At 38.7% G+C, this 23,803-nt stretch overlaps 1 protein-coding gene and 1 long non-coding RNA gene across 8 annotated transcripts; one reads left to right on the top strand and one right to left on the bottom strand.

Annotated features, from left to right (window-relative positions):
- Positions 1-635: 635 nt before the first annotated feature.
- LOC117674423 (uncharacterized) lies at positions 636-11,439 on the bottom strand. Of its 6 annotated transcripts, none has more exons than XM_034432412.3 (6): positions 11,305-11,392; positions 8,241-8,360; positions 7,632-7,769; positions 5,379-5,484; positions 2,802-2,887; positions 636-2,228 (listed from the first exon to the last, which is right to left on the bottom strand). In XM_034432412.3, the coding sequence occupies exons 4-6, from the start codon at positions 5,446-5,448 to the stop codon at positions 1,755-1,757; spliced, it is 630 nt and encodes a 209-aa protein (XP_034288303.2). In that variant the 5' UTR covers positions 5,449-5,484; positions 7,632-7,769; positions 8,241-8,360; positions 11,305-11,392; the 3' UTR covers positions 636-1,754. The 6 variants fall into 6 exon arrangements, with proteins under 6 accessions (XP_034288303.2, XP_034288302.2, XP_060545326.2 ...); XM_034432411.3 differs by lacking the exon at positions 11,305-11,392 and adding an exon at positions 10,782-10,851; XM_060689343.2 differs by lacking the exon at positions 11,305-11,392 and adding an exon at positions 8,496-8,510.
- On the top strand, positions 10,928-18,030 carry LOC117674424 (uncharacterized). 2 transcript variants are annotated; one of them, XR_009621972.2, is made up of 4 exons: positions 10,928-11,009; positions 16,084-16,170; positions 17,570-17,679; positions 17,945-18,030. It is a non-coding gene; the product is annotated as an uncharacterized LOC117674424 (long non-coding RNA). The 2 variants fall into 2 exon arrangements; XR_004593854.3 differs by having other exon boundaries at positions 10,928-11,086.
- The last annotated feature ends 5,773 nt before the right edge of the window (positions 18,031-23,803 follow it).

Genomic DNA, 23,803 nt, shown 5'->3' with positions numbered 1-23,803 from the left:
GCTATTAGGGAATTTCCTCCATTAAGGAGTTGATTCTCAGCAAGTCATCAGAAGTCTAGTTACTGTTACATCCCATGTGCATGCCCTTTACTGAATCTTAATATTCTTTGAATTCCACGGGGCTTAATAAGAGAATATAGAAAATAGGGGATAGGAGACAATGTTCTCTTTCCTGCTACCATTCCTTTTCTCTTCTTAAAAACCTTTACAACTCAGTTCTGGTTATCCAGTAATTTTAGTCAGCAGAACATTTTGGACAAGAATGTCATACTCCCTAGCGACAGGATTAAAACTTATTTGCAAAGCAAACCTTAAGTAAAACCAATTTGTAAAGCAAACTTTAAGCCTGTGGTCTTGTTAGATTTTGAAAAGATTTAAGGGGTTTATGGTTTCTTTACATATGAATTCTATTTCCAATAAATCCCATGGTGGGTGGAAAGGAAATTACTACAGTATATATTCTGCCTTGGGTTTTTTGTAGTAAATGCAGGATAAATTAATACATAAGTAATAAATGGTTTGCTTGTTATAAAAACTGTGTACCAGTCTCATCTGAGAATGTCATCTGAACAACCAGCCCTGCTTGATTCGATTGGATCCAAAAGTTGCTTAAATACAGTCCAGCCATCCTGCAGTTTACATGACAGGGCAGGCATCCAACGAAGCATTTATTTTGGCATCTTTTTGCATACTTAATGCACACTAAGCAACCTGTGCATTGTTGAACATCATTTCACATATATTTCCTTAACATTCTTGCATCCGGTGCACCCTTCCAGACCCTTTTGTGCCTCCTTCATCCAATTCTGCCCCCCCCACTCAGTATCCTCACATACACATGCTCATTGTCCCCAACTTGTACTGCACTCTTGTGCTTACTCCATGACCCATGAGGAACCTCTTGTACACCTCCATGCACCCCAGCATACTCTTGTTGACTTCCCTCCAGTGCCTCTCATGTACCTTCTGCGCTGCTTTGCACTCTCCCTGACTTGCACCCATTTGCAACGGTGTGGCACAGATCAAGAAGGATGCACATGGAAGCACACAGGTGAGCAAGAGGCACCCCATGAGTCAGAGATAATATGCAAAGATGTGGCATAAATTAGGAAGGGTGTGTAGGATTCACAGGGATGGGCAACAAGTATCACACAGGTCAGGGAGGGCGAGCAGGAGAGTGACGTGGTTCAGGAAGAATATAGGTGTGTGTGCAAGTGGCCTAGTGTGACATCAGTGCAGTGGAGTTGGGGAGATAGCAGAGGTGAGAGCAAATTACTTGACCAGCTTGCAACCTTCCCTGATGGTTTCCCCACTGCGGACACTCCTTGTCAGCTTCCCACAACAAAGACCTTATGGAAAGCTGGCAGGGAGCATTGAAAATAATAAACATGTGACAGTGGCCTCCTATATCAGTGGCCACAACTTCCTCAAATGTCATTCTCACAGGTGTAATGGTCCTGCAACTTGATATGTTAGCCCATTTGAGGTACCTTGGTTCAAAAATTGTTGCCCTACAGTATGACATACTATTTTGCCCAGTTGAAAGTGGCAAGCAGTCAGACAGACACAAGTGTTTTAGTAGTATATAGATTAAAGAACTTGCCCGCAGAAGCTGTGAATGGAAAGCAGCAGGAGCAGCAATAGCAACAAAACAGTAACAAAAACTTTTCAGCACAATGATAGGTTATGGAATGGTGCGCTGAAGGCAGTAATGCAGATGTTTGATTCCATGCATTCATTCCGAGCAGCCATTTTTAAAGTGGCCACCTCCAGTCCCAGTGATAGCATGGGCTTGGGGCATTGATAGAAGAGATGTCTTCGGAAAAGAGCTTCTCTTTGTCTCCTTCTTTAGCCATAGCTTCTTCAGAAAGCCTCTCTCTGGCCCTGAGGGTCACAATTTCCTGAATAATATCTTCTATTTCTTTAGCTGTTAAGATCTCTTTCTCTGCCCGTAAATATGAGAGCTTTGGAGATGGTAATTTCTCTAACAAAGGTTGTATCGTTGTTAATTTTATACCGTGTAGATCGCAAAATTCAGGCATCCGTTTTTCTTCAATTTCTATACCTTCCTTCCTGAAGTTTTTACTTGACTGGGATTGTTTTCCTTTTGCTTTATTCCCCTGTTTCTTTTTCATTTTGTCTTCTTCATCCAAGATTTTCTGAGCAACATCTAATATACTTGCCCACTGGGGAGAGTAAGGAAACTTTCTCCATTTCTTTGAAGGCTCCTGAAAATCAAAACATTCAGAGATGGCTGGAAGTATTTGCAATTTTTGTTTCAAGTTATTTATTTATACGTAAAAACAATTTAAATGCCGCCAAAAGATTCTGGGTGAGTCATTACTTTAAAAAGAAGAAATCACTAATTTATAACAATTTTAGCTATTCATGTCAGGCAGTAAAAGTTTCATAGGGACTTGATTCCGATCATATCCAAAGTCCTAGGAAACTTTCTGTATATTATCAGGGTGGGAGCAGTTGAAATCTCCAGAGGGAAAGCACCTTGACAGAGGAAGTGAATTACTGTAAGGTTTTTTCACACATACATTTGGTTCATAAACAAAAAAATGTTTATGATTTGCTATTCTGAATGAAAATGTTCCAACATCAGGAGGTTAGGAGTTCAAACAATTCCCTTTTCTCTGTAACCTCTAAGCATTGCTGGGTTTCAGCATTCGAATGAAAAATGGAAAATGACTCTATCACCACATGACTACTAAAAAAATGATCTGGAGAAGAAGGCCTGCCTTATTTTTTAAAGTAGTCTAAAAGGATATCTTTAATAAAATAATTGGCCTTACCGTTACAGGAATTACAATACTTGGCACGAGTTTTTCTTTTCTGGCGTTCTTGAACTCCATGGCTGACTGAGATGCTTGGAACAAATCTGTGGAAAGAAGAAAGATCAATGTGTAGGGTTAATAATGTGTAGGGTTACTTGATTAATTGAATGCATATTTGTGGGGGATTATACAATGAATCATAAAATGCAAACCAGGATATAAAGTTTAGATATACCTCACAGGCACATGTGGCTTCCAAAATTTGTTACTATATATATTTTTTAATGTGACCAAAAAGAAAATGCATAAAACATGACCGTATAAAATGCATAAAAATATGACTGGAGAAGAACCATTATTTAATAGGATTGTGTACAGCTCTGGAGTTTTTGGTGTTCTATGAACTTGGATGTTTTATTTGAGACATTTCATTACCCAACTTGGTAATAATATTAGGGCACTTGGCCATTGGGCACTTGGGCACAGGGTACTGATTATAATGTCACATGATGTTAGCTAGCCAAGTAATGAAACTTCTGAATGTAAACAACCAAGCTCAAGTGAGCACCAAGGACTCCACTCTTTAAACTTGAGCTACACTTACTCTCTTCTATTGGAACTGTGTAAAGCCTGTATAAGGATCAATTTGGGCCCAAGTGAAGCAGTCTTTTCCTAATGTTAGAGCAATGGCATTCTCCAGAAAGTGGTGTGCATCAGAGGTGGGTTTCAGCAGGTTCTGATCAGTTCTGGAGAACCGGTAGTGGAAATTTTGAGTAGTTCGGAGAACCGGTAGTAAAAATTCTGACTGGCCTCGCCCCCATCTATTCTCTGCCTCCCAAGTCCCAGCTGATCGGGAGGAAATGGGGATTTTGCAGTATCCTTCCCCTGGATTGGGGAGGGAATGGAATTTTTACAGTATCCTTCCCCTGCCATGCCGACCAAGCCACTCCCACCAAGCCGTGCCACACCCACCAAGCCATGCCCACAGAACCGGTAGTAAAAAAATTTGAAACCCACCACTGGAGTGCATGCTTCAAAGGCTGTCTCCACCAATCTGTTTTTGTATAAACAGTGATTTTGTTGGGACAACTAGAGAAGAAGCTCTATAAGAATATATGTGAAAGAATAGGCAGACACTGAGGTTGAAGCAGCTGCTTTAATGATTCAAGGAAGAATGCTTCACTGAGCATTTTTTTCCAAACACTTTGTAAGGCCCTATTATTTAATCAAATCAGAGGTGAAATCCAGCAGGTTCTGACAGGTTCTGGAGAACCAGTAGCGGAAATTTTGAGTAGTTCGGAGAACCGGCAAATGCCACCTCTGGCTGGCCCCAGAGTAGGGTGGGAATGGAGATTTTGCAATATCCTTCCCCCAGGAGTGGGGTGGGAATGGAGATTTTTCATTATCCTTCCTCTGTCCCTCCCACCAAGCCCCGCCCACCAAGCCAAGCCCTGCCCACCACGCCCACCAAGCCACACCCACAGAACCGGTAGTAAATAAAATTGAATTCCATTACTGAATCAAATGTACATATAAATAAAAGTGACATTAAATTAAAAGTTGTCATTTCCCAACCCACTACTTGTTTAGGATATGCTATCTAAAGGCTAAATATAGTGTTTGAGCTGAAATAAAAATTTGCATTCTTGGTTGGTGCTGGAGTCCTTCATCAGGCTCCTTAGCACTGCTACCACATGGGGAGTCTTAAGGCAATACAAGGTCAAAGATTACTCCACTATGGTGACCACGGTCTTTCAAAATTGCATCTAGCTGTATCCACTTTCCAGCAAACAGAGACCTGATGAATCAGCTGTTCTTTCCCTACTTATACCTCCCCAATGCTCCTCAAATCTACTCTGGATTCCCAGTGGTAAAATCCAAATTTTTTTACTATCGGTTCTATGGGTGTGGCTTGGTGGGCGTGGCTTGGTGGGCATGGTGTGGCTTGATGGGTGTGGCTTGGTGGGCATGGCAGGGGAAGTATATTGCAAAATCTCCATTCCCACCTACTCTGGGACCAGCCAGAGGTGGTATTTGCCGGTTCTCCGAACTACTCAAAATTTCCGCTACTGGTTCTCCAGAACCTGTCAGAACCTGCTGGATTTCATCCCTGGATCCTCCTATGCAGTTTTAGAGTGCTAGAGCTGCCAAGGAAAGCTAGGGCAAGTCTCACTGATGAAGTAAAAGTCTCTACACCCCCAATATAACCTCAGTGAGCAGCTTTGATGAGGCAGGCAGGCACAATGCCCTGGCAGTAAAAGATCTATTCTTATGCCACGGCCATAACCAGCCAGCATTTGGCAGCAAAGCACTTGGCGATCCCCTGTGTTCTTTTCACATAAATGACTCATGCCTGTAACCCAGAAAGGGTTTGCCTGGTGACAGCCCAGATTTTTTTTCTTTTACAAGTCATACCATGGACACAACAGGAGTCCTAACATTCTGAGTCACATAGGTTATCAACCAAAAATTGTTTCTGGGCCTGCCAGAATGTGTTGGCTAAAGTTTTACACTAAATTTGTCAAACATCTGATTTTCAAGTTGTGTCCAGCTGTGATGACACATCGCAGTCCATCAGCATACGGTTCTTCCTACCGGCAACAAAAGCAGCTGGTTCCATGGGAGCTGATCTTTGCTTCCCATTATGCTTCTTCACTTTGCTCATTTTAGGATTTTTTTTTCTTCTTCGGTGCCCCTGGATCTACAGAGGAGAGCAAAGCAATCCATCTTTGTGCTAATAGATGGACTGAGGAAAAAAAATCCAACAGAGTAACAAAGTGCATGCAGAGGGGAAGACTGCGCATGCATTCGACTGATAAATAATTTTTTTAACCAGCAAAAATGGATTGTAGCATAGCTCTGAAAAACAATTGAGAAAACCAACTTCCTCCATTGACTTTGGGTGTCTTCTGAAATGCAAAGGCAAATTCCCATTAGCACAGAGATTTCAATGCTACCGGTCCACAATAGAAAGCCTCCTCACTCATTGCATTACAGTATGATATGCTGGTTTGACAGCCGTGGATAGAAAGACATTACAGAGGGTGATGAGCAGGAGTGGGTTCTAAAAATTTTTACTATCGGTTCTGTGGGTATGGCTTATTTTGTGGGCGTGGCTTGATGGTCATGTGACAATTCTTTAGGATTTAGCAGAAGTACTGGTCTACCAGCTTTTAACTGCTTGCAGAGCTGTACCGGTCTATTCATTTGTTTTTGGAGGCACCGGTCTACCCATTTGTTTTTGGAGGCACTGGTCTACCACCACACTGCCTTTTAACACTGGTCAGCTGTAGGGTGGCCCTTTGGAGCCCCGGCAAGAGTTTAAACAGTTTTTTTCCTTCTAGCCGATCAGCTGGGATTCAGTAAGCAGCAATAGATTGGGAGTGGGGCCAAATAAAAGGTAACAATAACATGGGGGCAGGGGCGTGGGGGGCAGAACCAGTTTGGAGATGTTATATCTTCACCGCTACTCGCTCGGCAGAACCGGGAGGAACCTGGAGGAACCCACCACATGGTGAGCACAGCCCAATACATCGTGGGCTGTCCCCTGATACAATTAGATGAGATTGCTAGGGCTCGCTGCCTTAGAAGAGTGAAGAAAATCCTCAGGGATGACTCTCATCCTGGTCAGCACTTCTTTATTCTCCTACCATCGGGAAGGAGATATAGAAGCATAGGCAGCCGCACAAACAGGCTGAAGAACAGTTTTTATTCGTGGGCTGTCAAGACTCCTGAATGAAAAATAACTTTACAACAACATAGTACAATTGACTTGCAGGGCCAGCGCAACGCACAATAAATTCACATGGTACTGAGGACTGAGTGTTTGTTTGTTAGTAGGATTCACTGGACTAGGGGATTTTTGTCTTTCACTGTGAGTTGTATTGTGTTGGGGGCAGTGGTGAAATCCAATTTTTTTTACTACTGGTTCTGTGGCCGTGGCTTGGCAGGCCTGGCAGGGGAAGGATACTGCAAAATCCCCATTCCCACCCCACTCTAGGGTCAGTGGTATTTGCTGGTTCTCTGAACACCTCAAAATTTCCGCTATCGGTTCTCCAGAACCTGTCAGAACCTGCTGGATTTCACCACTGGTTGTGGGGGGTGGGATGCACGAAGGAGGCTCAGCCAATCTCATTGTACACATGTTGTACTATGACAATAAAGGTTTGAATTTGAATTTGAGGTTGCCCTTGACTTACGACTGTTTGTACAACAATGGTTGGATGTTCTGATGGCCTTGGGAAAAAAAATGATTTATGACCTGTGCTCAAAGTTATGGCCTTTGCATTACTGCTAGGTCACAAATCAGGCACTTGGCAACTGACTTGGCATTTACAACGGTTGCAATGTTTTCTGGTCCTATGATAGTGATTTGTGACTTTCTCAATCAGCTTTTGACAAGCAAAATCAATTGGGGAAGCCAGATTTGCTTAATGAATGTGTGATTCGCTTAACAACTATATGATTCCCTTGATGAGTGCAGTAACATTGGGTCTGTCACATGATGACTCTCTTAATGACGGCATTGCTTAGCAACCAAAATAATATACCAACTGTGGTCGTAAGTTGAGGACTTCCTCTTTAAGATATATTCACATAAAGATCATAAGCAAACTCCCGCACAATCTTTGTTTCTTTTCATATTTACATTTACATTTATGGGTGGCACAAGCTCTTCCACAATTCTTTTCAATTGCATATTACAAGCACTGCCAGAATTCCTTCTGCTGAATGTGTTGCAGTTTTAAAGATCAGATTGGAACAGCTCCTCTATCTACAGAAAAGAAAGAGCCTCTGCAGATTTGAATCCATCTGTACAACTATTCTTCTAAAATTATTGATACCTACCTAACGGCAAAGGTTGCTTCCATGTCCAAGGAATTTGTCCGGGATCCTTTTTCTTTCCCTTCCTCATTATCACTGAGATACAGCTTAGCCTTGATCTATACTTCTGTCACTTCAAGAGTGGAGTTGAAGATTGTAAGGCTGTTCACCCACAAATACATATTTAAAAATTAAAAAATATACAAAGTTGTGTCACTTATTACAGTATTTGCAGAATATTCATATTTTCAGTAGTTATTGCATTACAAATTCATAATCCAGTAGAAGAGCATGTTTCCAGTTCTGATTTCAAGGACTACAAAGCGTGATAATTTTGTTTCATTCTCTTTTCCATTTCCTTTGACAATAAAGAATCGTGTGACATATTAACACATTTATTACAACAAAAGATTTCATGGACTACAGCCCTTGTTAACAGATGCATGGACAAGACTATCCCTCTTGAAATATCCATAGCCCTCTATATTCATAGATATATCAGGATGAAAAGTAGTGTATATGTCACAAATTAGGACTGAAGCTTTTCCTTTAATGAATAATAATAATAATAATAATAATAATAATAATAATAATAATAACAATAATGATTTAAAAAAATGAATGGATGCTCACCTTGCTCTGAAAGGAAGGAGCAGAAGAAGTCAACAGCATGGAAAGCTGTTGCCATCCTGCTACAATACCAGCTTTTTTCTCTCCAGCTAACATTAGAAGCAGCTTTGAGCGATCATTTTGCTGTGAGAGGAGATAAGAAGAAGCAGACGAAACTTCAAGATAGGGAACATAAAGTAAAAAAAAAGAAAAAAATAAACCCCAGCAAAAAACAAGAAAAAGAATAGGCCAGAAAAAAATAAATAAATAAAAACCCACCAGTCCAAGTGGAGATAGATATAGACAGACCGACAAACTGACAGACTGACTGACTGACTGACTGACTGACTGACTGACAGACAGACAGACAGACAGACAGACAGACAGAGAGACAGACAGAAAGACAGAAAGACAATAGGTATAGAATGGAAGCAATCTGAACTGGAATGATAGGTTTTAAGTACACCTGGAGAACTAAACTAACCAGGACTATTTTCTTTTCAAACTCTCAATTTGTTGTTTATTTGTTTATTTGTTTGTTTATTATCTTATTTACTTACGTACTTATTTAATTTATTTAATTTATTTATTTATTTGTTGCCCATCTCATATCGAAACAATGCTGGGCAATATTTCTGTTAGAATATAAATTCAAGGGAATTGCTGACCTTTTTGTGAACTGTTTTTGTGAGGGGGGTAACTGGTTCGGGGGGAGGGGGTAAATGACTGAATAATTAATCCTTCAAAAATATACCAAGGAACATAAACTATAACTGAGAAAAAAAAAAGAGTACATAGAACCTCAATGGAATGGAATGAATGACACTTTTGTTGGCTACACATGGAGTATGATTCAGACTTTAAATGAATGTGGTCCTGCTCTTAGCATACTCCACTGTTCTCATACAGTCAGAGAGAGATGTAGTTTTGGTCTTCTAGATCAGCTTTTTAAAGGATACCTGGAGTTTGAGGTTGAAGGGAGAATTGGAGAAGCACCACTGTTTTAGTCTTTTCTGCAAATGGAGTCTTTTCCTTTTGCAGATGGTATGCCTAAATCCAATCCATCATTAGTTTGAAATATATGTAGTGCATTTACTGTTACAAGGAGGAATTCAGTGCACATGGGTATAACTTCAGTGAGAAGTTCATCAATGGAAATAAGGAGTTTATTTTTTAATAAAAAACCAAACATCTGAAAATTTTGATAAATTTTAGTTGAGTGCAAGTTACAATTCTGGAAATTTATTTTACATTTTATTTTGTATATATTGTACTATTAGGTTAGATATTTTTAGTTGGTTATCCAACTTGTATTATAGCCTTAATTAGTTAATTATTTCAGGGTGGATATAATCAGAAGTTGTGCAAATTATCAGTGGGCTACTTTTTTCAAGGCCCACTATAGATGTCTAACTTCCTCTGTAGTGGAAGAGGACCTTGTAATGGAATAGTACTGAGATGAAGTAAGTTCTTTAATCACAGCTAAGAAGGGAATTAAAATCATATTTGATCATGTTTTGTTTTGTCATCTGCTTACAGGTTTAGTCTTTTATATTTTCTCTTTTATTTTTGTTCACAATGATGTTATAATACTTTGCTTAATAGTTTTATTGAATCATGTTTTTATAAAGTTAAAAAAACACAACAGAACAATATAAAGAGTTGGAAAAGATCAGTTTCAGGGGAAAAAATAGAAAAAGAAAATAAATAATTAAGGAAACAGTTTTCAATCTTGTTTGCAGCAGTTATAAAAATATTTAAAACCATTTCTCCCCTTCAAAATTATATAACATGGTCCCCTGTTCCCCCTATTCTGCCGTTATTAATCAATAAATCCAGAAAACACAGTTTATTTTTATCCATTTCAGCCCATAATGACTATATGATAGTTTTGACTATATTTTTATGAAAAATCTTCAAGCATATGGATGCCAATAGACTTATAATTCCCTCACAGATGTGTGTCTTACCAGGATTTAGTGGGGAAAAGAAACAGACCCTTTCCAATAAAAAAAATGACATGTAAGTTTGAGCCTTTCGAGAGAAACAATATTTAAAGAGCACTCATGCATTTCTTAGACAAAATTAATTCGCTGTAAGTATCAGAGGGAGATGACAAGTTGAGATAGTAACCATGCTTCTGAAATAAGACCAAGAATTTTCCCCAGCAGAGTTTGAAGTGAAATACTGCTATCAAATCTCAATAATATAGAAATCCTCACCCATCATTTTAGTTTATAGATACTGGGCAGCTGGGTTATGAAATCAGCATTGAGGTTTCTAAATTTTTAAAGGTAAATTTATGAAAGTCTGCTATTTGCCGTACATTAGCAGAATAGTTTATCCAAGGCAGAGAAATAAATGTTCATTTGAAAATGATTACAGTAAGGAGTGTAATTTTTTTTTTTAAGTAGGGTAGTGTTATTAGAAGAAATAAGAGAACCATAGCATACTTTCTAGAGGAGTTTAGTTTTTACATTACGTCTGCCTAACTGGAAATAGAAACTAGAGATTAATAATGCTCAGATTCAATGCCACTTATATGCTGGGTTTTACCATCCATACCTCTGCATGTTGGGCAGACATAAGCTTAAAAGTAACCAGTTCAATCAGTTCCTGGAATATGTTAGCCTCTTTTGTTGTATGTCAGCTAGTATTTAACCAATCAGGGTTTTCTCATATGTGATGTCACAATGGTGATTGTCAGCTATTGGGTTGGTCCTTCATGAGAGGCAAGCTTATCCCACATATATGTTATCTGTTGTTTGAATGGATGCATCATTTCTACTGAGGGTAAATATCAGAAAGCCCCCTAAAAGGAAAAAGGTAGCTGGCGATGAAGGACCACTACTATGGGCAACAGTTCCCAGGTATTGATGTTAGGCTGGATCCAATTTCCCCCCTTTTTTGAAGATAGCAATCATGGATAACCATTTTCTAGTCATCTGGTAATTACCCAGTGCTCCAAGATTTTTGAAAGATATAGTTCAGTGGTTAAATTCCTCATATAATTTAACTATTAAAGATGTTAAAAAAAAAAATAGCACAGAACCATCCATGAGAGATTTTGCCTTAAAACCAAACTTACTAGGCCATGTAATCTGAGGTAGCATGTTTCTGCATAGATTCTTGTTCCTTTTCTCCCAAAATGATTGCCTGTCAGAGAGTCTCTATAATATACAAGACAGCAGAAATGAGATGCTGCTGTATAACCTGTAGCCTTAGCAGCATGCAGTAATTAGGACTGGAGTTTTCAGCCTCCTTTTGAATTACATTGTGATGCAAAGCAAAGGGACCTAGCAGGAATGTATTTGTGCCATTTGACACTGATGCTGCCAATCCATGTAGGGTCTCCGTGCTTTGTTTAGAACATTTTTGGTGCTTAGGACTGAATATGAGAGGAACAAAATATTTTAAGCCTAACAATTGCTCCAGAGCATATGCAGAAAGTCTTCCCTTTAATGAATGCTTCCTTATCTGTTCACAGTTTATAAATCCAAAAGTCTTGCAACTCATTTTCAGCCTGTTGTCCCCAGGACTAGGGGTGGGCTTCAAAAATTTTAGCAAGGGGTTCTCTGCCCGGTTGCTAGGTGGGCATGGCCATGGTGGGCATGGCCTAGTCTGCCTCCTACACCACGGTGGGGGGGCATTTTTGCCCTCCCCGGGCTCCGGAGGCTTTTGTTGAGCCTCCGGGAGGGCAAAAACAGCCTCTCCAGGCTCCAGAGGCCCTCTGGAGGCCAGAAACAGGCCTGTTTCCATCCTTCCCGAACTTCCAATAGGCCCATTTTTCATCCTCCCTGAGCCTCCGCGTGCGCCATGCAATTACCTGCATCCCAAAAAGGCGATGTGGGGACTCCTGGGAGGGGTGGGGCGGGGTGGATGGGGTGGGGTGGGGTGGGGCCAGCCAGGAGTGGGATTTGGGGGTTCTCCGAACTGCACAGAATCTTAGCTAGAGGTTCTCCCGAACCCCTGCAAACCTCCAGCAGCTGACCCCTGCCCAGGACGCTGCACCCATAAACACAACATTGCTTAAGAAGTAGCTGAGGATGACATGGCAAGTTCTTATGTAAGTGTCAGAGAACAGAACCATTTTACAGAAAATAATTACCTTGAAGAAACCTCCTTGGCAACCTCCTTTAATTTTTTTCATTTTTTGAATACTTCATTACTGGATTTCTTGTCTAGTCTATTTTACAAGCTGGATGCATCATTTGCAGTCGTGATTTATCTTTTCAGAGAAGATGATCAATTTGCACACATGGATCTGAATCAAAACACTGATACTGTTTCTCATGCATTTTTTTTTAAAAAGAAACATTAATGCAATGTAGTGTTTGCAATGTAGATTAGTAGTGATGGCTTTAGAATTGCATTCTATGTCCTATTCATTTCTGTAGGCCAGTTCACCTGTGGCAGGTGACTCCAGATTCTGGCAGTCACCTGAGGTCACCAATATGAACAAAGGTATCTGGGAGAAACTTGGAGTTTGATCTGAGCTGGATGGTTTGCATAATTTCTGCAACAGGATTACTTAGCAGCAACCTGCAGAATGGGTCAAGCCTTCACCATAGTCCTTGAGACGAAACAGCTATGTAGAAGCATGGAGTGCAGACTTGTTTGCATTCATAGCATACCAAAGTACAGAACCAGAACCTGCTGGATTTCACCCCTGTGGTAGGGATAATTTGGTTAAGATTTTAAATAAGATTTTCATGTTACAAGCCTGGCCAATTCTTTATATTTAAATGTTATAATGTACAATGTTCCACAAATGCTTACTTTTAGGAATGTTGAACCTAAAAGTATCATTAGTTATCATTATCTTCTTGCCTGATAATTGAACTCTTGATTGATAGTTCCTGGATTGGGGTATTGTTTACTGCTTACTATTTCGAGCAATAAACAATACCCCAATTGAGGAACTACCAACTCAGACACATAACCAAACAGTAAACATTAGCCTAATCAAGGAACCTTCAAGAACATTCCCACCAACACTGACAGGGCAAGCCACTTGCATATAAACAGAGGCTAAAGTCCACTCCCTTCTAGCACTGATGTGCTACCTAGTTGGATAATGAAGCAGCTGCAAGAAAACAACTAAGCTCAGAGAGCACCAAGGATGCCATAGTTCTTCCTGTGCCACAAATAAACTCTTCTATTGGTACAATGAAGTTTAGATGATTCAATAAATCTTCCATAAAGAAATGATTGGTACAAACCATTATTTCATTATTACAATGTACCTGTGGTTATAAAGGTTTTTCAGCCATATAATACATTGGACTGTTGCCTTGGTGACGAGACCCCAAAACATCTATTTAATTTCCATGAGCAGAAGATAGACACTGGCTAAAAGAATGAAGTTGCTCCATACATACAAACATAGAAGAATCTTAGGTAGTATGTTAAGTAGATAATAGCAGTTAAAGAAACAAAGTCAAATAATACATACATACATACATACATACATACATACATACATACATACACACATACATGCGAGGAGTAAATTCAGGGATGCAGTCAGAAGAAAGATTCAGGGATGCAGTATAATTATGAAAGGATTAAAGCAGTTTTCTGTGAGCCACCTAAATTTCATTACCTTCTGATACCTGTTTAATTACAACATACAAGAGTTTGCTCAGAGTTTCTCTCCTATATGGAGCTGCCACCCCTAAATTGCTGGATAATTCCATTGTTCTTTCTGTATCCCACTGCCAAGTGATGATACTGAGCTGTGCTTTTGCATTTGATTTATTAGTTAGTGAGAATCTGTTGCCATTTTTAGCAGGGTTTTTTTAATTTAAAAAAAAATAGTTTTTACATTGTTTAAAAAGCATCTGAGAAACTCCTGGAAAAATGAGCTAGAAAATTAATAAATGAATAATATTATTTTCAAGTACACCAGGGAGATCAGACAAAATACAAACTTGGATTCAACTGCATTTCCCTAAAATGCGAACCGTTCTTCAAAATGAATCTCTATGCACTACTTAGGGAATGATGTTTAGTATTCTGAATGGTGTGCCTCAAATTTAGCAGTAGCATAATGAGTAAACTATTCAGCAGCACTCAAAATGTCACAGACATATCTCTGCAAAACAACAGTGCAAGAGACTAATGCTGTATATACAGCTTAAACTATGATTCTCGAATAATTCCATTTTAATACGACAAATACTTTGATGTATGCTCTTCCTTCATCCCTGGACAAGTCCCTGCAGTTTGGTTTTCCATTGCCGACTTTCTAAGGCTGAGAGAAAGTGACCGGCCCAAAGTCACCCAGCTGGCTTTGTGCATAAGGCAGGACTAGAACTCATGACCTGTTGGCTTCTAGTCTGGTGCCTTAACCTCTACACACAACTGGATCCCGTTAATAGTCTTTGTATATTATATAAATATCCTTGTATCAAAATAATGTATTGTACTAAATGTGAAAATGGACCAATACTTGGCCTATATGGCTAAGTGTCAGGGTTCCAAGTAACATCCGCAACAGAATCAAAACTCTGAGGCAAGCATATTCCTCAAAGTGAGTATTTATTAGGCATGTCATATTGGCACATCTGGGGAAACCCGACTCAGATCCCCCTTGGGTTTCCCCCTTAATTAAAAGTATATTTTTCCTCCCCCTGCCCATGCATCCCATCACATGGTCCAATCAGGTCACAGTTCAAAGTTCAACTGGTCTCACATCCCGCCTCCTGGCACCTGGTGGGAACATCCTTGGTTATTAGAGACAAGAATTTTATTTTGGTTACAATCCCCTCTCTATTTCTACCTTCCCACCTTCCCATTCCCACAGCCCGATGGCCTTTGCTGTGGCAGCCCTGAAGAGGCCAGGGAGAAAATGGCTCCAGGGCTTAATAATATGTTAACCGTTGAGTTGCTTTATATTATATTTATTATATTATATTATAATATTATTTTATATTAACATTTTATGGATATACCTTTAGTTGCTACAAAAATGAAATAACTGTCATTGTTCTATATATTATTTTCTGGTTGTATTGTATTGTATTTATCATTTTGGTTGCACTATCACGTCGTCTTGTTGTTACATCTACAGCTACCAATAAATATATGTTAAAAGAATTCCATTTTAACATAATCTAGAGAGGCAGCAAGATGCAGGGACTTTGATTTTTAATAAATTGCATCTGAGAAATGCATGTATGTTTCTTCTGCTGGGGAATGAATGGCACACCTGAAAACATCTTGATGTGTATTAGAAAGGAATAAAAAAGGCATTTTTGCCTTTGATATTTTATTCCCTTATGGCGCAATGAGAATTGTCTTTTCATGAGCAACTGTGCTCCAGCATTCACCTGGCACATTCCACTTTTCAATGGATTGACACATATTTATTCTGCAGAAAACAACATTCAGTGGCTGTCTGCAATGACAGTGACATCAAAAAGAAACACTGAAAAAAACAATATGTGAAATCTGGAAAACTTGGTGGTGTTTTAATTTGTAATATATTATAGATATATCTTCAGGTAGGAAGATTAGTTAGGTAGTAGGACAGCAGCAATTCATGATAATGATTTTGCCCCCCCCCCCCGCTTTCTTGTGCTTAAAGAAAGTCATTTTTCAAAATAGGGATCTTGTTATGTATTATGTATAAATTACTTAATATGAACATATGGCTAATTGCAGTGACAAGGCACAATCATGGGATATTTCAAATGACCACTGACAATAGAGCAAACTAAGGCTACTATGGAATATTTGGCACCTTTTAAATGAATGATGCAAAGATCAGATACCTTCAACTGAATTTTACATGCTTGAACTGTGATGAAGAGAACTAAATACATAGTCTGTCATAGACAGTTGTGCCGATTTTTATCAACAGTGGTTTGGAGGATCTTAGATCAAGTTGTCAACCCTGAAGAATATGAATCGGATTCAGGAATTGTAACAGAGACTCTCAAAGCTTAAGGTAAAGGTTCCTCCGCACATGCGTGCTAGTCGTTTATGGCTCTAGAGGGTGGTGCTCATCTCCGTTTCTAAGCTGAGGACCCAGTGCTGTCCAAAGACATCTCTGTGGTCATGTGGCTGGCATGATTAGACACCGAAGGCGCACGGAGCACTGTTACCTTCCCACCAAAGGTGGTCCCTATTTTTCTACTTGCATTTTTTATCTGCTTTCAAACTGCTAGGTTGGAAGAAGCTGGGACAAGTAATGGAAACTCACTCCATTACGTGGTGCTAGGGGTTTGAACTGCTGAACTGCCGATCTTCTGATTGACAAACTCAGAGTCTTAGCCACTGAGCCACCACATCTTGCTAACTAATGCAATTTCTCAAATACCTATAAAAGGCTGTTTTTGCCCTCCCCAGGCTCCTAGAAAGCCTCTGGAGCCAGGGAGGGCGAAAAACGGGCCTACCGGGCCCACTGGGCCATTGCGTGCCAAAAGTGGGGGGACCGTAGGGGAGATCACACACACATGTGCAAGGGGGTGGGGCACATAGAATTATGGGTGTGGGCATGCTCGCATACAACCCCCCCGCATTCCCTCCGCTTTTGGCACGTGATGGCAAAAAGGTTTACCATCACTGCTCTAGACAGAGAACTAGACTTTCAGGATATTGTATGATGAAAAGTTGACATTTAGAAAAAAAAAATAATGTAGATAACTGTAAGAGACACATGACACAGTACTGTTAAAAAATGCTTATTGTTATGTAAATTGGAAAAATGGAAAATAAAAATTAAAAGAAAAAAAATTATGGCTATCCTGGTATCAGAAGTCCAATATAGAATACCGAAGCTATTCATAGCAGACAGAAACTCTATTGCTTATATTGTGATTTATTTCATGCAATTTTCCTTCTAACTGAAATAATGACATCTAATTAATTTATTTTTTAAAAAGATGTCTAGAATGAAAGAACTGATGAAGCTTCTTGGATGACCATTTTCAAAGAAAACAATAACGAAGTCCTTCAAAGTTGCCTTTTGAAAAAAGCATCTTGCTTTTTTCCTGGAAATGTTTCCAGGAGATGCATCTATTTTCTTTGAACATTGGTCATTCTTTTTAATGAGGTACTTTTATACAACAGCAATTGTTATGTACTTTTGTTCCACTCTCTGTGAACTTCTGTAATAAAAATTATACTGGTGCTGCTTTTGATATGTTTGCCTTTTTAAAACCATTGAAATTCCTAAGGCTGTTGGGGTTTATTTTGTCTATTTTTTCAGCCAAGAAAAAAAAAAACATGTGAGTGTTTTGCCCAATAATCTTTAGTCAAACTTAACTCACTGTTTCCTGGTGAAGTAATGAAGCTTTTTGTCGAATCAAAGATCTGTGCAATTAACCATTCTTTAATTTCTCCAGCAGGAAGAAAATAAACATTTTATATGTTGCCGATGTGGCTCTGAGGAAAAATACTGTGTCTGGTTCTTAGTCACAAGGGGTTGATTATCTTAACCAGGTGATATTATCAGGTAGCAATTTTGTTGAAAATTAGGTCTCAAAGCTACTTAGGTATCTTAGTTGGGCTGTCTAAGTACAAGAAATCAGGTCTATCTATGCTGGTTTCTTGGCTGCTAGTCTGTATACTTGGACTAAGTCTAAGAAGAAGACTGAAGTCCTTTCACAGGAATTTCATAGAATGTTACATTTCTGCAAGGTTTTGCTGTGTAAGTTGCTATTATTTGGGAAACAGAAATGTTTCCATGACTGGTAGACATTGCTAATATTCTATTGCAGGGATGAAAATGATGATGAAGATGATGATGACGACGACAAGTGACTGCTGTACAATTCTTAATAAAGATCACACAATAATCATTAAACTATCCTGTCACCATTTAACCAATCAGATCTGATTCTCAGCAAGAAGATTCTTCCTTGCTACCCTATCCTAATACTTCATGTGTCATGCCCCAAACAAAGAATGACATCTGATTATTTTTTTCAAGCTAGGTTCCTTAGTGTTTCACTCCTATAGACAAAATCCTGCCAGACCGAACACTCTGCTATCTGCATATACAATAGACTTCGTGAATTATTATTGAGGGGCTGTCTTCACCCTCTTTGTCTCACGTATAATATCTGGAATTATATTTTTTTATTATTCCTTATTTTGTATTTATTTATTTATTCCTTTTATTCCTCTGGAATGCATTTCCTCCCTTATAGATGGGATACTTTTGCTGGACCAAAGGGAAAAAAATAGGGGTTTTGTAAAAATGTCCTTCTCAGAGCTTCTACCACTGAAAAGTATCTTTAGGTGGTTTGTCTCCTTGTTACAGCATAAAAGGAGACATGTGAAGTTCCATAGTAAATTGACAATTCATACATATATTTCAGACTGGTTCCTTTTTTAAAAAAAATCTTACTATTTCTGCAGGATCCCACACAATTCTTTTTCTCATTGTATGGAAGATAAAAACCTTACTGATATGGATAAATCTGAGAAATTGTGTCTTGTCAAAAATCATCTGATGAGTTCTACGGCTGAATGTCAGTGGGGTTTGTACTTGGATCCCCCAATATAGATTGTGAAACGTATCTATCTCCTTTTTTTATGCTTTTCTTTTTGAAGCCTTTGAATGACATTTTATATCTGATGTCTCACTGAAACGGTACATATTTGTGTGTGTTTGAAAGAAAATCAGATTGGCCATTATGATCTGCCATAAAAATCATGCTGCTTCACATGTAGGTAATCTTTTGAAGCTTTCCCAAGCAAAAGTGTAGATCAGGTGGCATGATGGGCAAATTAATATTTTATTTGTAGCTTTTCTGTCATGGTGACTTATTGACTAAATGCTGTTATATGCACTTCAAGGGGAATAGCTGTGTTCTGAATGAACAGAAAATGCTTAACAACCTTTTTTTTTTGTCTATAAACCAGCAATGTAAAGTCTGAGTTATATTTATTGTACATCTGAGAAATAAATGCACATAAATATAAATGAACTCAAAAATGGTAAGCTCACTGTCCTGAAGAAAGAATTGATGAGAACTTCATACTTTTACATTTGGGGACAGTGTCATAAGTCAAAAGCACCTTTTATGAGCATATTGGTAGAAATTATATTTCCAGCTGGTTTCGCTATTCTCTGGCCAGGGATATTGTAATATTGGTGTCTCCACTGCTTATTCAAACACTGAAACAAAAACTGTTGTACATGCCCAGGAAAAGAAGCTACCAGGATTAGTTTTTATTAAACTGATTTTTGGTTTTTTAACCATTTTTGTGCATTTAACATTTAACTCAATATTTTTATGTCTTTTAGTTATATAGGCACCTGACTGTTGAGAGGGCTATACATATTTTAAATACATGAATAAGGAAAGACAGAATGAGATGGTGGCCACAGGTGGCAAATAGTGGACATTGTAAGCAGACATGATAACTCCTAAGCTCCTCCTGAGCTTTCTCCACTGTTGGAAAACAGAGTTGTGTTTTGTATGCAGATTGCTCTTCACCCATAAATGAGTATTGGGCAAGGGAGAATGCCCTTCCATCAACAGTGTCAAAGTACAATTCCTTAAACTGATTGTGTATATTGAATAAATGGAGAGAAGGAGATCACATCTAGTATTATATACTAGATTAAGATTAGAGCTTTCAAGGAACCAGTAGAATGCATTAGAGAGCACTTGAACATAATGATCAGGTTTTATGAACATAGCATATCAACTGGCTTCAAAGATCAAGATCACTTGCATATGTTTTCATTTTCATGCTGGAAAATTATATTCAAAATGTTCAATAGACATTCGTTTGGATTTTGCTTTTTCTTTGCTCTTTCGTTTCAGATTGATTAAATACATTGATGTTGTTCATAATCTGGGTCATTAATTAATGCAACAAATGTTTATAGTGAGCTGGTAAGGATGTCTTTTAGACGGCCATTAATCTTGTATGTACTGCTCCCTTAGTACCATTTTCTGCTTCAGTCTCAGTTAGCTCTCTAATATTTGGATGCAATTTTGGGTTGGGTTTAAAACAGTGCTCTCACAGTAGCAAATGCTACTTTAATCCCAGCTCTTAAGTCTTATTCTGTTGGCTCAAGACCAGAATGCATTCCAAAGCCATAAACATATTTTATATGGTTTATGAAATAACCCCTTCTCTTTCTAGATTGTCAACTATATATAATCCCAAAGAGAAGACAGAACAAATAACAACAATAATGCTGATTTTCTCCTGATAGAGCAAGACCATTGTCATTTCTTATGGGACAGACAAAAGAATGAAAGAGAGATTATCCTTCATATAACCAGCTTTACTGCCATGAAGGATTTTATAGGTGATAACCAGCATTCTATTTTGTATCTGCATTGCTAGGCAGTGTGGATTATGTAGCAGAATTGTTATATAGGTGTACCAAATTATGCCCATAACTGCTCACACAGCTGTGTTCTGGACTAGTTGTAGTTTTCAAGTGATCTACAAGGGGAACCATGTAGAAAGAATTATAATAGTCCATTTGTGAAGCAACAAGGCAGACAGATCTTAAGAAGGCTTTCTGGACAATAGCTGCCACCTACTCTTCAATATCCTGAAACCATGCACCAATATTCTCTGGGGAAATGCCATCCTATTAGGAATGCAGATAGAAAATCTCCTACATTGGAAGAACCATGTACCCACAGCTATTCATTTTTGTTAGAGTTGATTTTAAGCCTATTCCTCCCGTTCCAAACCTTTACAGTCTCTAGCTGTTGGAACAAGATCAGGTCCGCATCAGTTGGTTGATCACAACTAGGTGGTTGGCCCTGATAGTGATTGACTGAAGTAAGTCAAGAGAGAGCCCCGGCTTTGGCTAAACAATGCTGCACATATTTGGGAGTCATATGGGTTAGAATCATTAAAAGAAATATAGGCAACAATTCAAGGACAAAAAGATTGGGAGCATTTTATACCTGGGATAGAGTGTGCTGTGACAGAGGTAATTGCCTGTTTTTTCTCATCTGGGCTGCATATTAAAATATGCAATCCTATAGAAGTTTGTTTCAAAATCAAGGAAAACTATTCCACTCCAGTCAAAAGGTTATGGGATTAATTTACTGTAATTTAAATCAAAGACTGGGAACTTGGGGCCCTTCAGATGTTGCTAAACTAGAGTTCCCATCACTCCCACAAGTGTAATCAATAAAATAAAGGCTCAAAGTTGTGCTAGCAACATCTGGAGGACCACATGTTCCATGGCCCTGATTTGAATTCTTTTTTTAAAAGGATCTTTCAAAATAATCCTTGTGTACAAATGTAGACATTAGCAACAGTATAAAATCTCAATTGTGTGACACTGGTGAGCTTTTGACAAAATGCAGTGAGGCAGAAACAGTGAGTTGAATTCCAATTTTGTGCATTCACTGAAATTAAAGGCATCATTTTTAAATTTAAATAACATATGGGACCTAATCCATTATGATTCTATTCACAAAATGTATGGGTTTACTAAGGTGTTCATATCTATTTTAGTAAGCATATTAGTATCTATATTACCCAATACATATAAGAAAATAATGCCTGGTTATTGTATTACTCTACCCTCTCCAGTTCCTCCTTCAGACTCTGGTACTTCTCCAATTTCTCATACTCCTTTTTAATGTCACTTGGTATCACTACTTCTGGTCCTTGTTTCTGATCTTCTGGTCCTTGTTTATTACCACAATATCTGGTTGATTGGTTAGTACCTTCCTATCTGTTTGGATCTGGAAGTCACAGGATCTTTGCTTTCTTATTCTCCACAACCTTTTGTGAGCTGTCCCATATAGATTTAGGAAGGCCTAGCCATTATTCTGTAGAGGTGTTCCTATCCACAATGCCAGCCACTTGTTCAGCTGTTCGGTGTACGCTGTTCTTGACTGCAGGTTGGCAGGAACTGGGGCAGGAATGCCATCATGTGGTGCTTGGGTCTTGAACAACCCAGTGTCACAATGCACCCCATATGCATTATCTATCTATCTATCTATCTATCTATCTATCTATCTATCTATCTATCTATCTATTTATGGCATAGTGGTCTAGTGGTTGCGACTGTGTGTGTGTGTGTGTGTGTGTGTGTGTTTACACACACACACACACACATTCAAGCTCTGTCCTTGAATATTTAGCTCAGTTCCGGGCTCGTCTTGGGTAGTTTATGTTCCCAAATTTGCCTGTTAGATGAGATTATATCCTATATGTGGTTACAACCAATCTCATCTAACAGGCAAAGTGAACATGAGTAGAAACAATCAGAGAATGAAACAAGTTAATCCTGTCATAATTTGAGAACCAAAACTAAAGGGCACTTACAGAAGAGCTTCTGGTACTGAGAAAGGAATATATATGAAAATTGGAGTGCAATGCCTCAAACTTCCTGCTATTTGTGGCATGCTTTCTGCACTTATCCCCATTTTCCAAAATGTGCCTGGATTCCTAATATAGACAACCCAATATAAAGAACAAAGAATAACAAGATTTTAATGATGCTGATTTTGTATTTTTAAACTCAGGAGTCACCTTTAATGCACTGTCATTATTTAAACCCAAGTTCTATTTTTGAAAAGTAAAAAGGTCTGCTGCATTACAATGCTGCTTTGTTTTTATATGTCCCTGTTTTAAGATGAATTGATTTATTTTTCTGCATGTACAAAACGCAGACTATTTTTTACCATCTTGAAAGAAAAAATAGCCGATGTGTAACAGGTTATGCAAGCACAGAGAAAAATTGATGTTCTCCTCTCTCAACTTTAATTCCCACCGCCCAAGATTTATTTGCACTCAATTGATTCCAAATAAATTGATTTCATTTATTTTTAAACTTCTTTATGCTAACTACTCTCAGAGTATAAAATGTAATAGTTAAAACAGCCATGTTGCAATTAAAACAAATGTGTCATCGTAAAACCCACAATGAAGACAGAAAAACCATCAAGAACAAAAATAAGTATGTAAAATAAAGTAAAAGGTGATGAAATTGAGAGAACCAATGTAAGGAAGGCCAAAAAAAAAAAAAATCTGTTTCTACTCACAATGCAGGAGCCAATCAGTACATACTGTAGGCAGCTGCCTTTGGGACCTGTTGCAGTTTCTGAGTATCTTTCACAAGCAGCCCCATGTAAAGTGCATTGTTGTAATCTACCCAGAGGATAATGAGGATGAGAGTTATGCAGTTAGATCTTTCTGCACTATGTGAGTTTGCAACTGGTACACCATCCAAAGTTGGGCAAAGTATTCTCTAGCCATAGCCTCCCTTTGTTGTTCCAGAAAAAGCAATGAGTCCAGAAGAATTCTCTAAATTGGAAACCAGCTTCTTCATGGGCAGTTCCCATTTAGCCAGATAACCCTGCACTACAAACAGCAATCCCATTTTACCTGGGTTTATCTTCAGTGTGTCCTCTCCATCTGGGCCCTTATAACTTCTAGTCATTAGGACAGGAGGTCAACAACATTTCCCTTATTCTCTGGAGCGCCAATGTAAAGTTGGAAGTCAGATATGGACCACTGCATGCAATGGTGGGATTCAAAATTTTTTAATACTGGTTCTGTCACCGTGGCTTGGTGGGTGTGGCATAGCTTGGTGGGCATGGCAGGGGAAGGATACTGTAAAATCTCCATTTTAT

The sequence above is a fragment of the Pantherophis guttatus genome, chromosome 1 (genome assembly GCF_059756535.1).
Source record: "Pantherophis guttatus breed Tessera chromosome 1, ASM5975653v1, whole genome shotgun sequence".
In the NCBI taxonomy this organism is placed as follows: Eukaryota; Metazoa; Chordata; class Lepidosauria; order Squamata; family Colubridae; genus Pantherophis; species Pantherophis guttatus.
The sequence above is the reverse complement of the archived record's forward strand: the minus strand, read 5'-3'. Positions and strand labels throughout refer to the sequence as shown.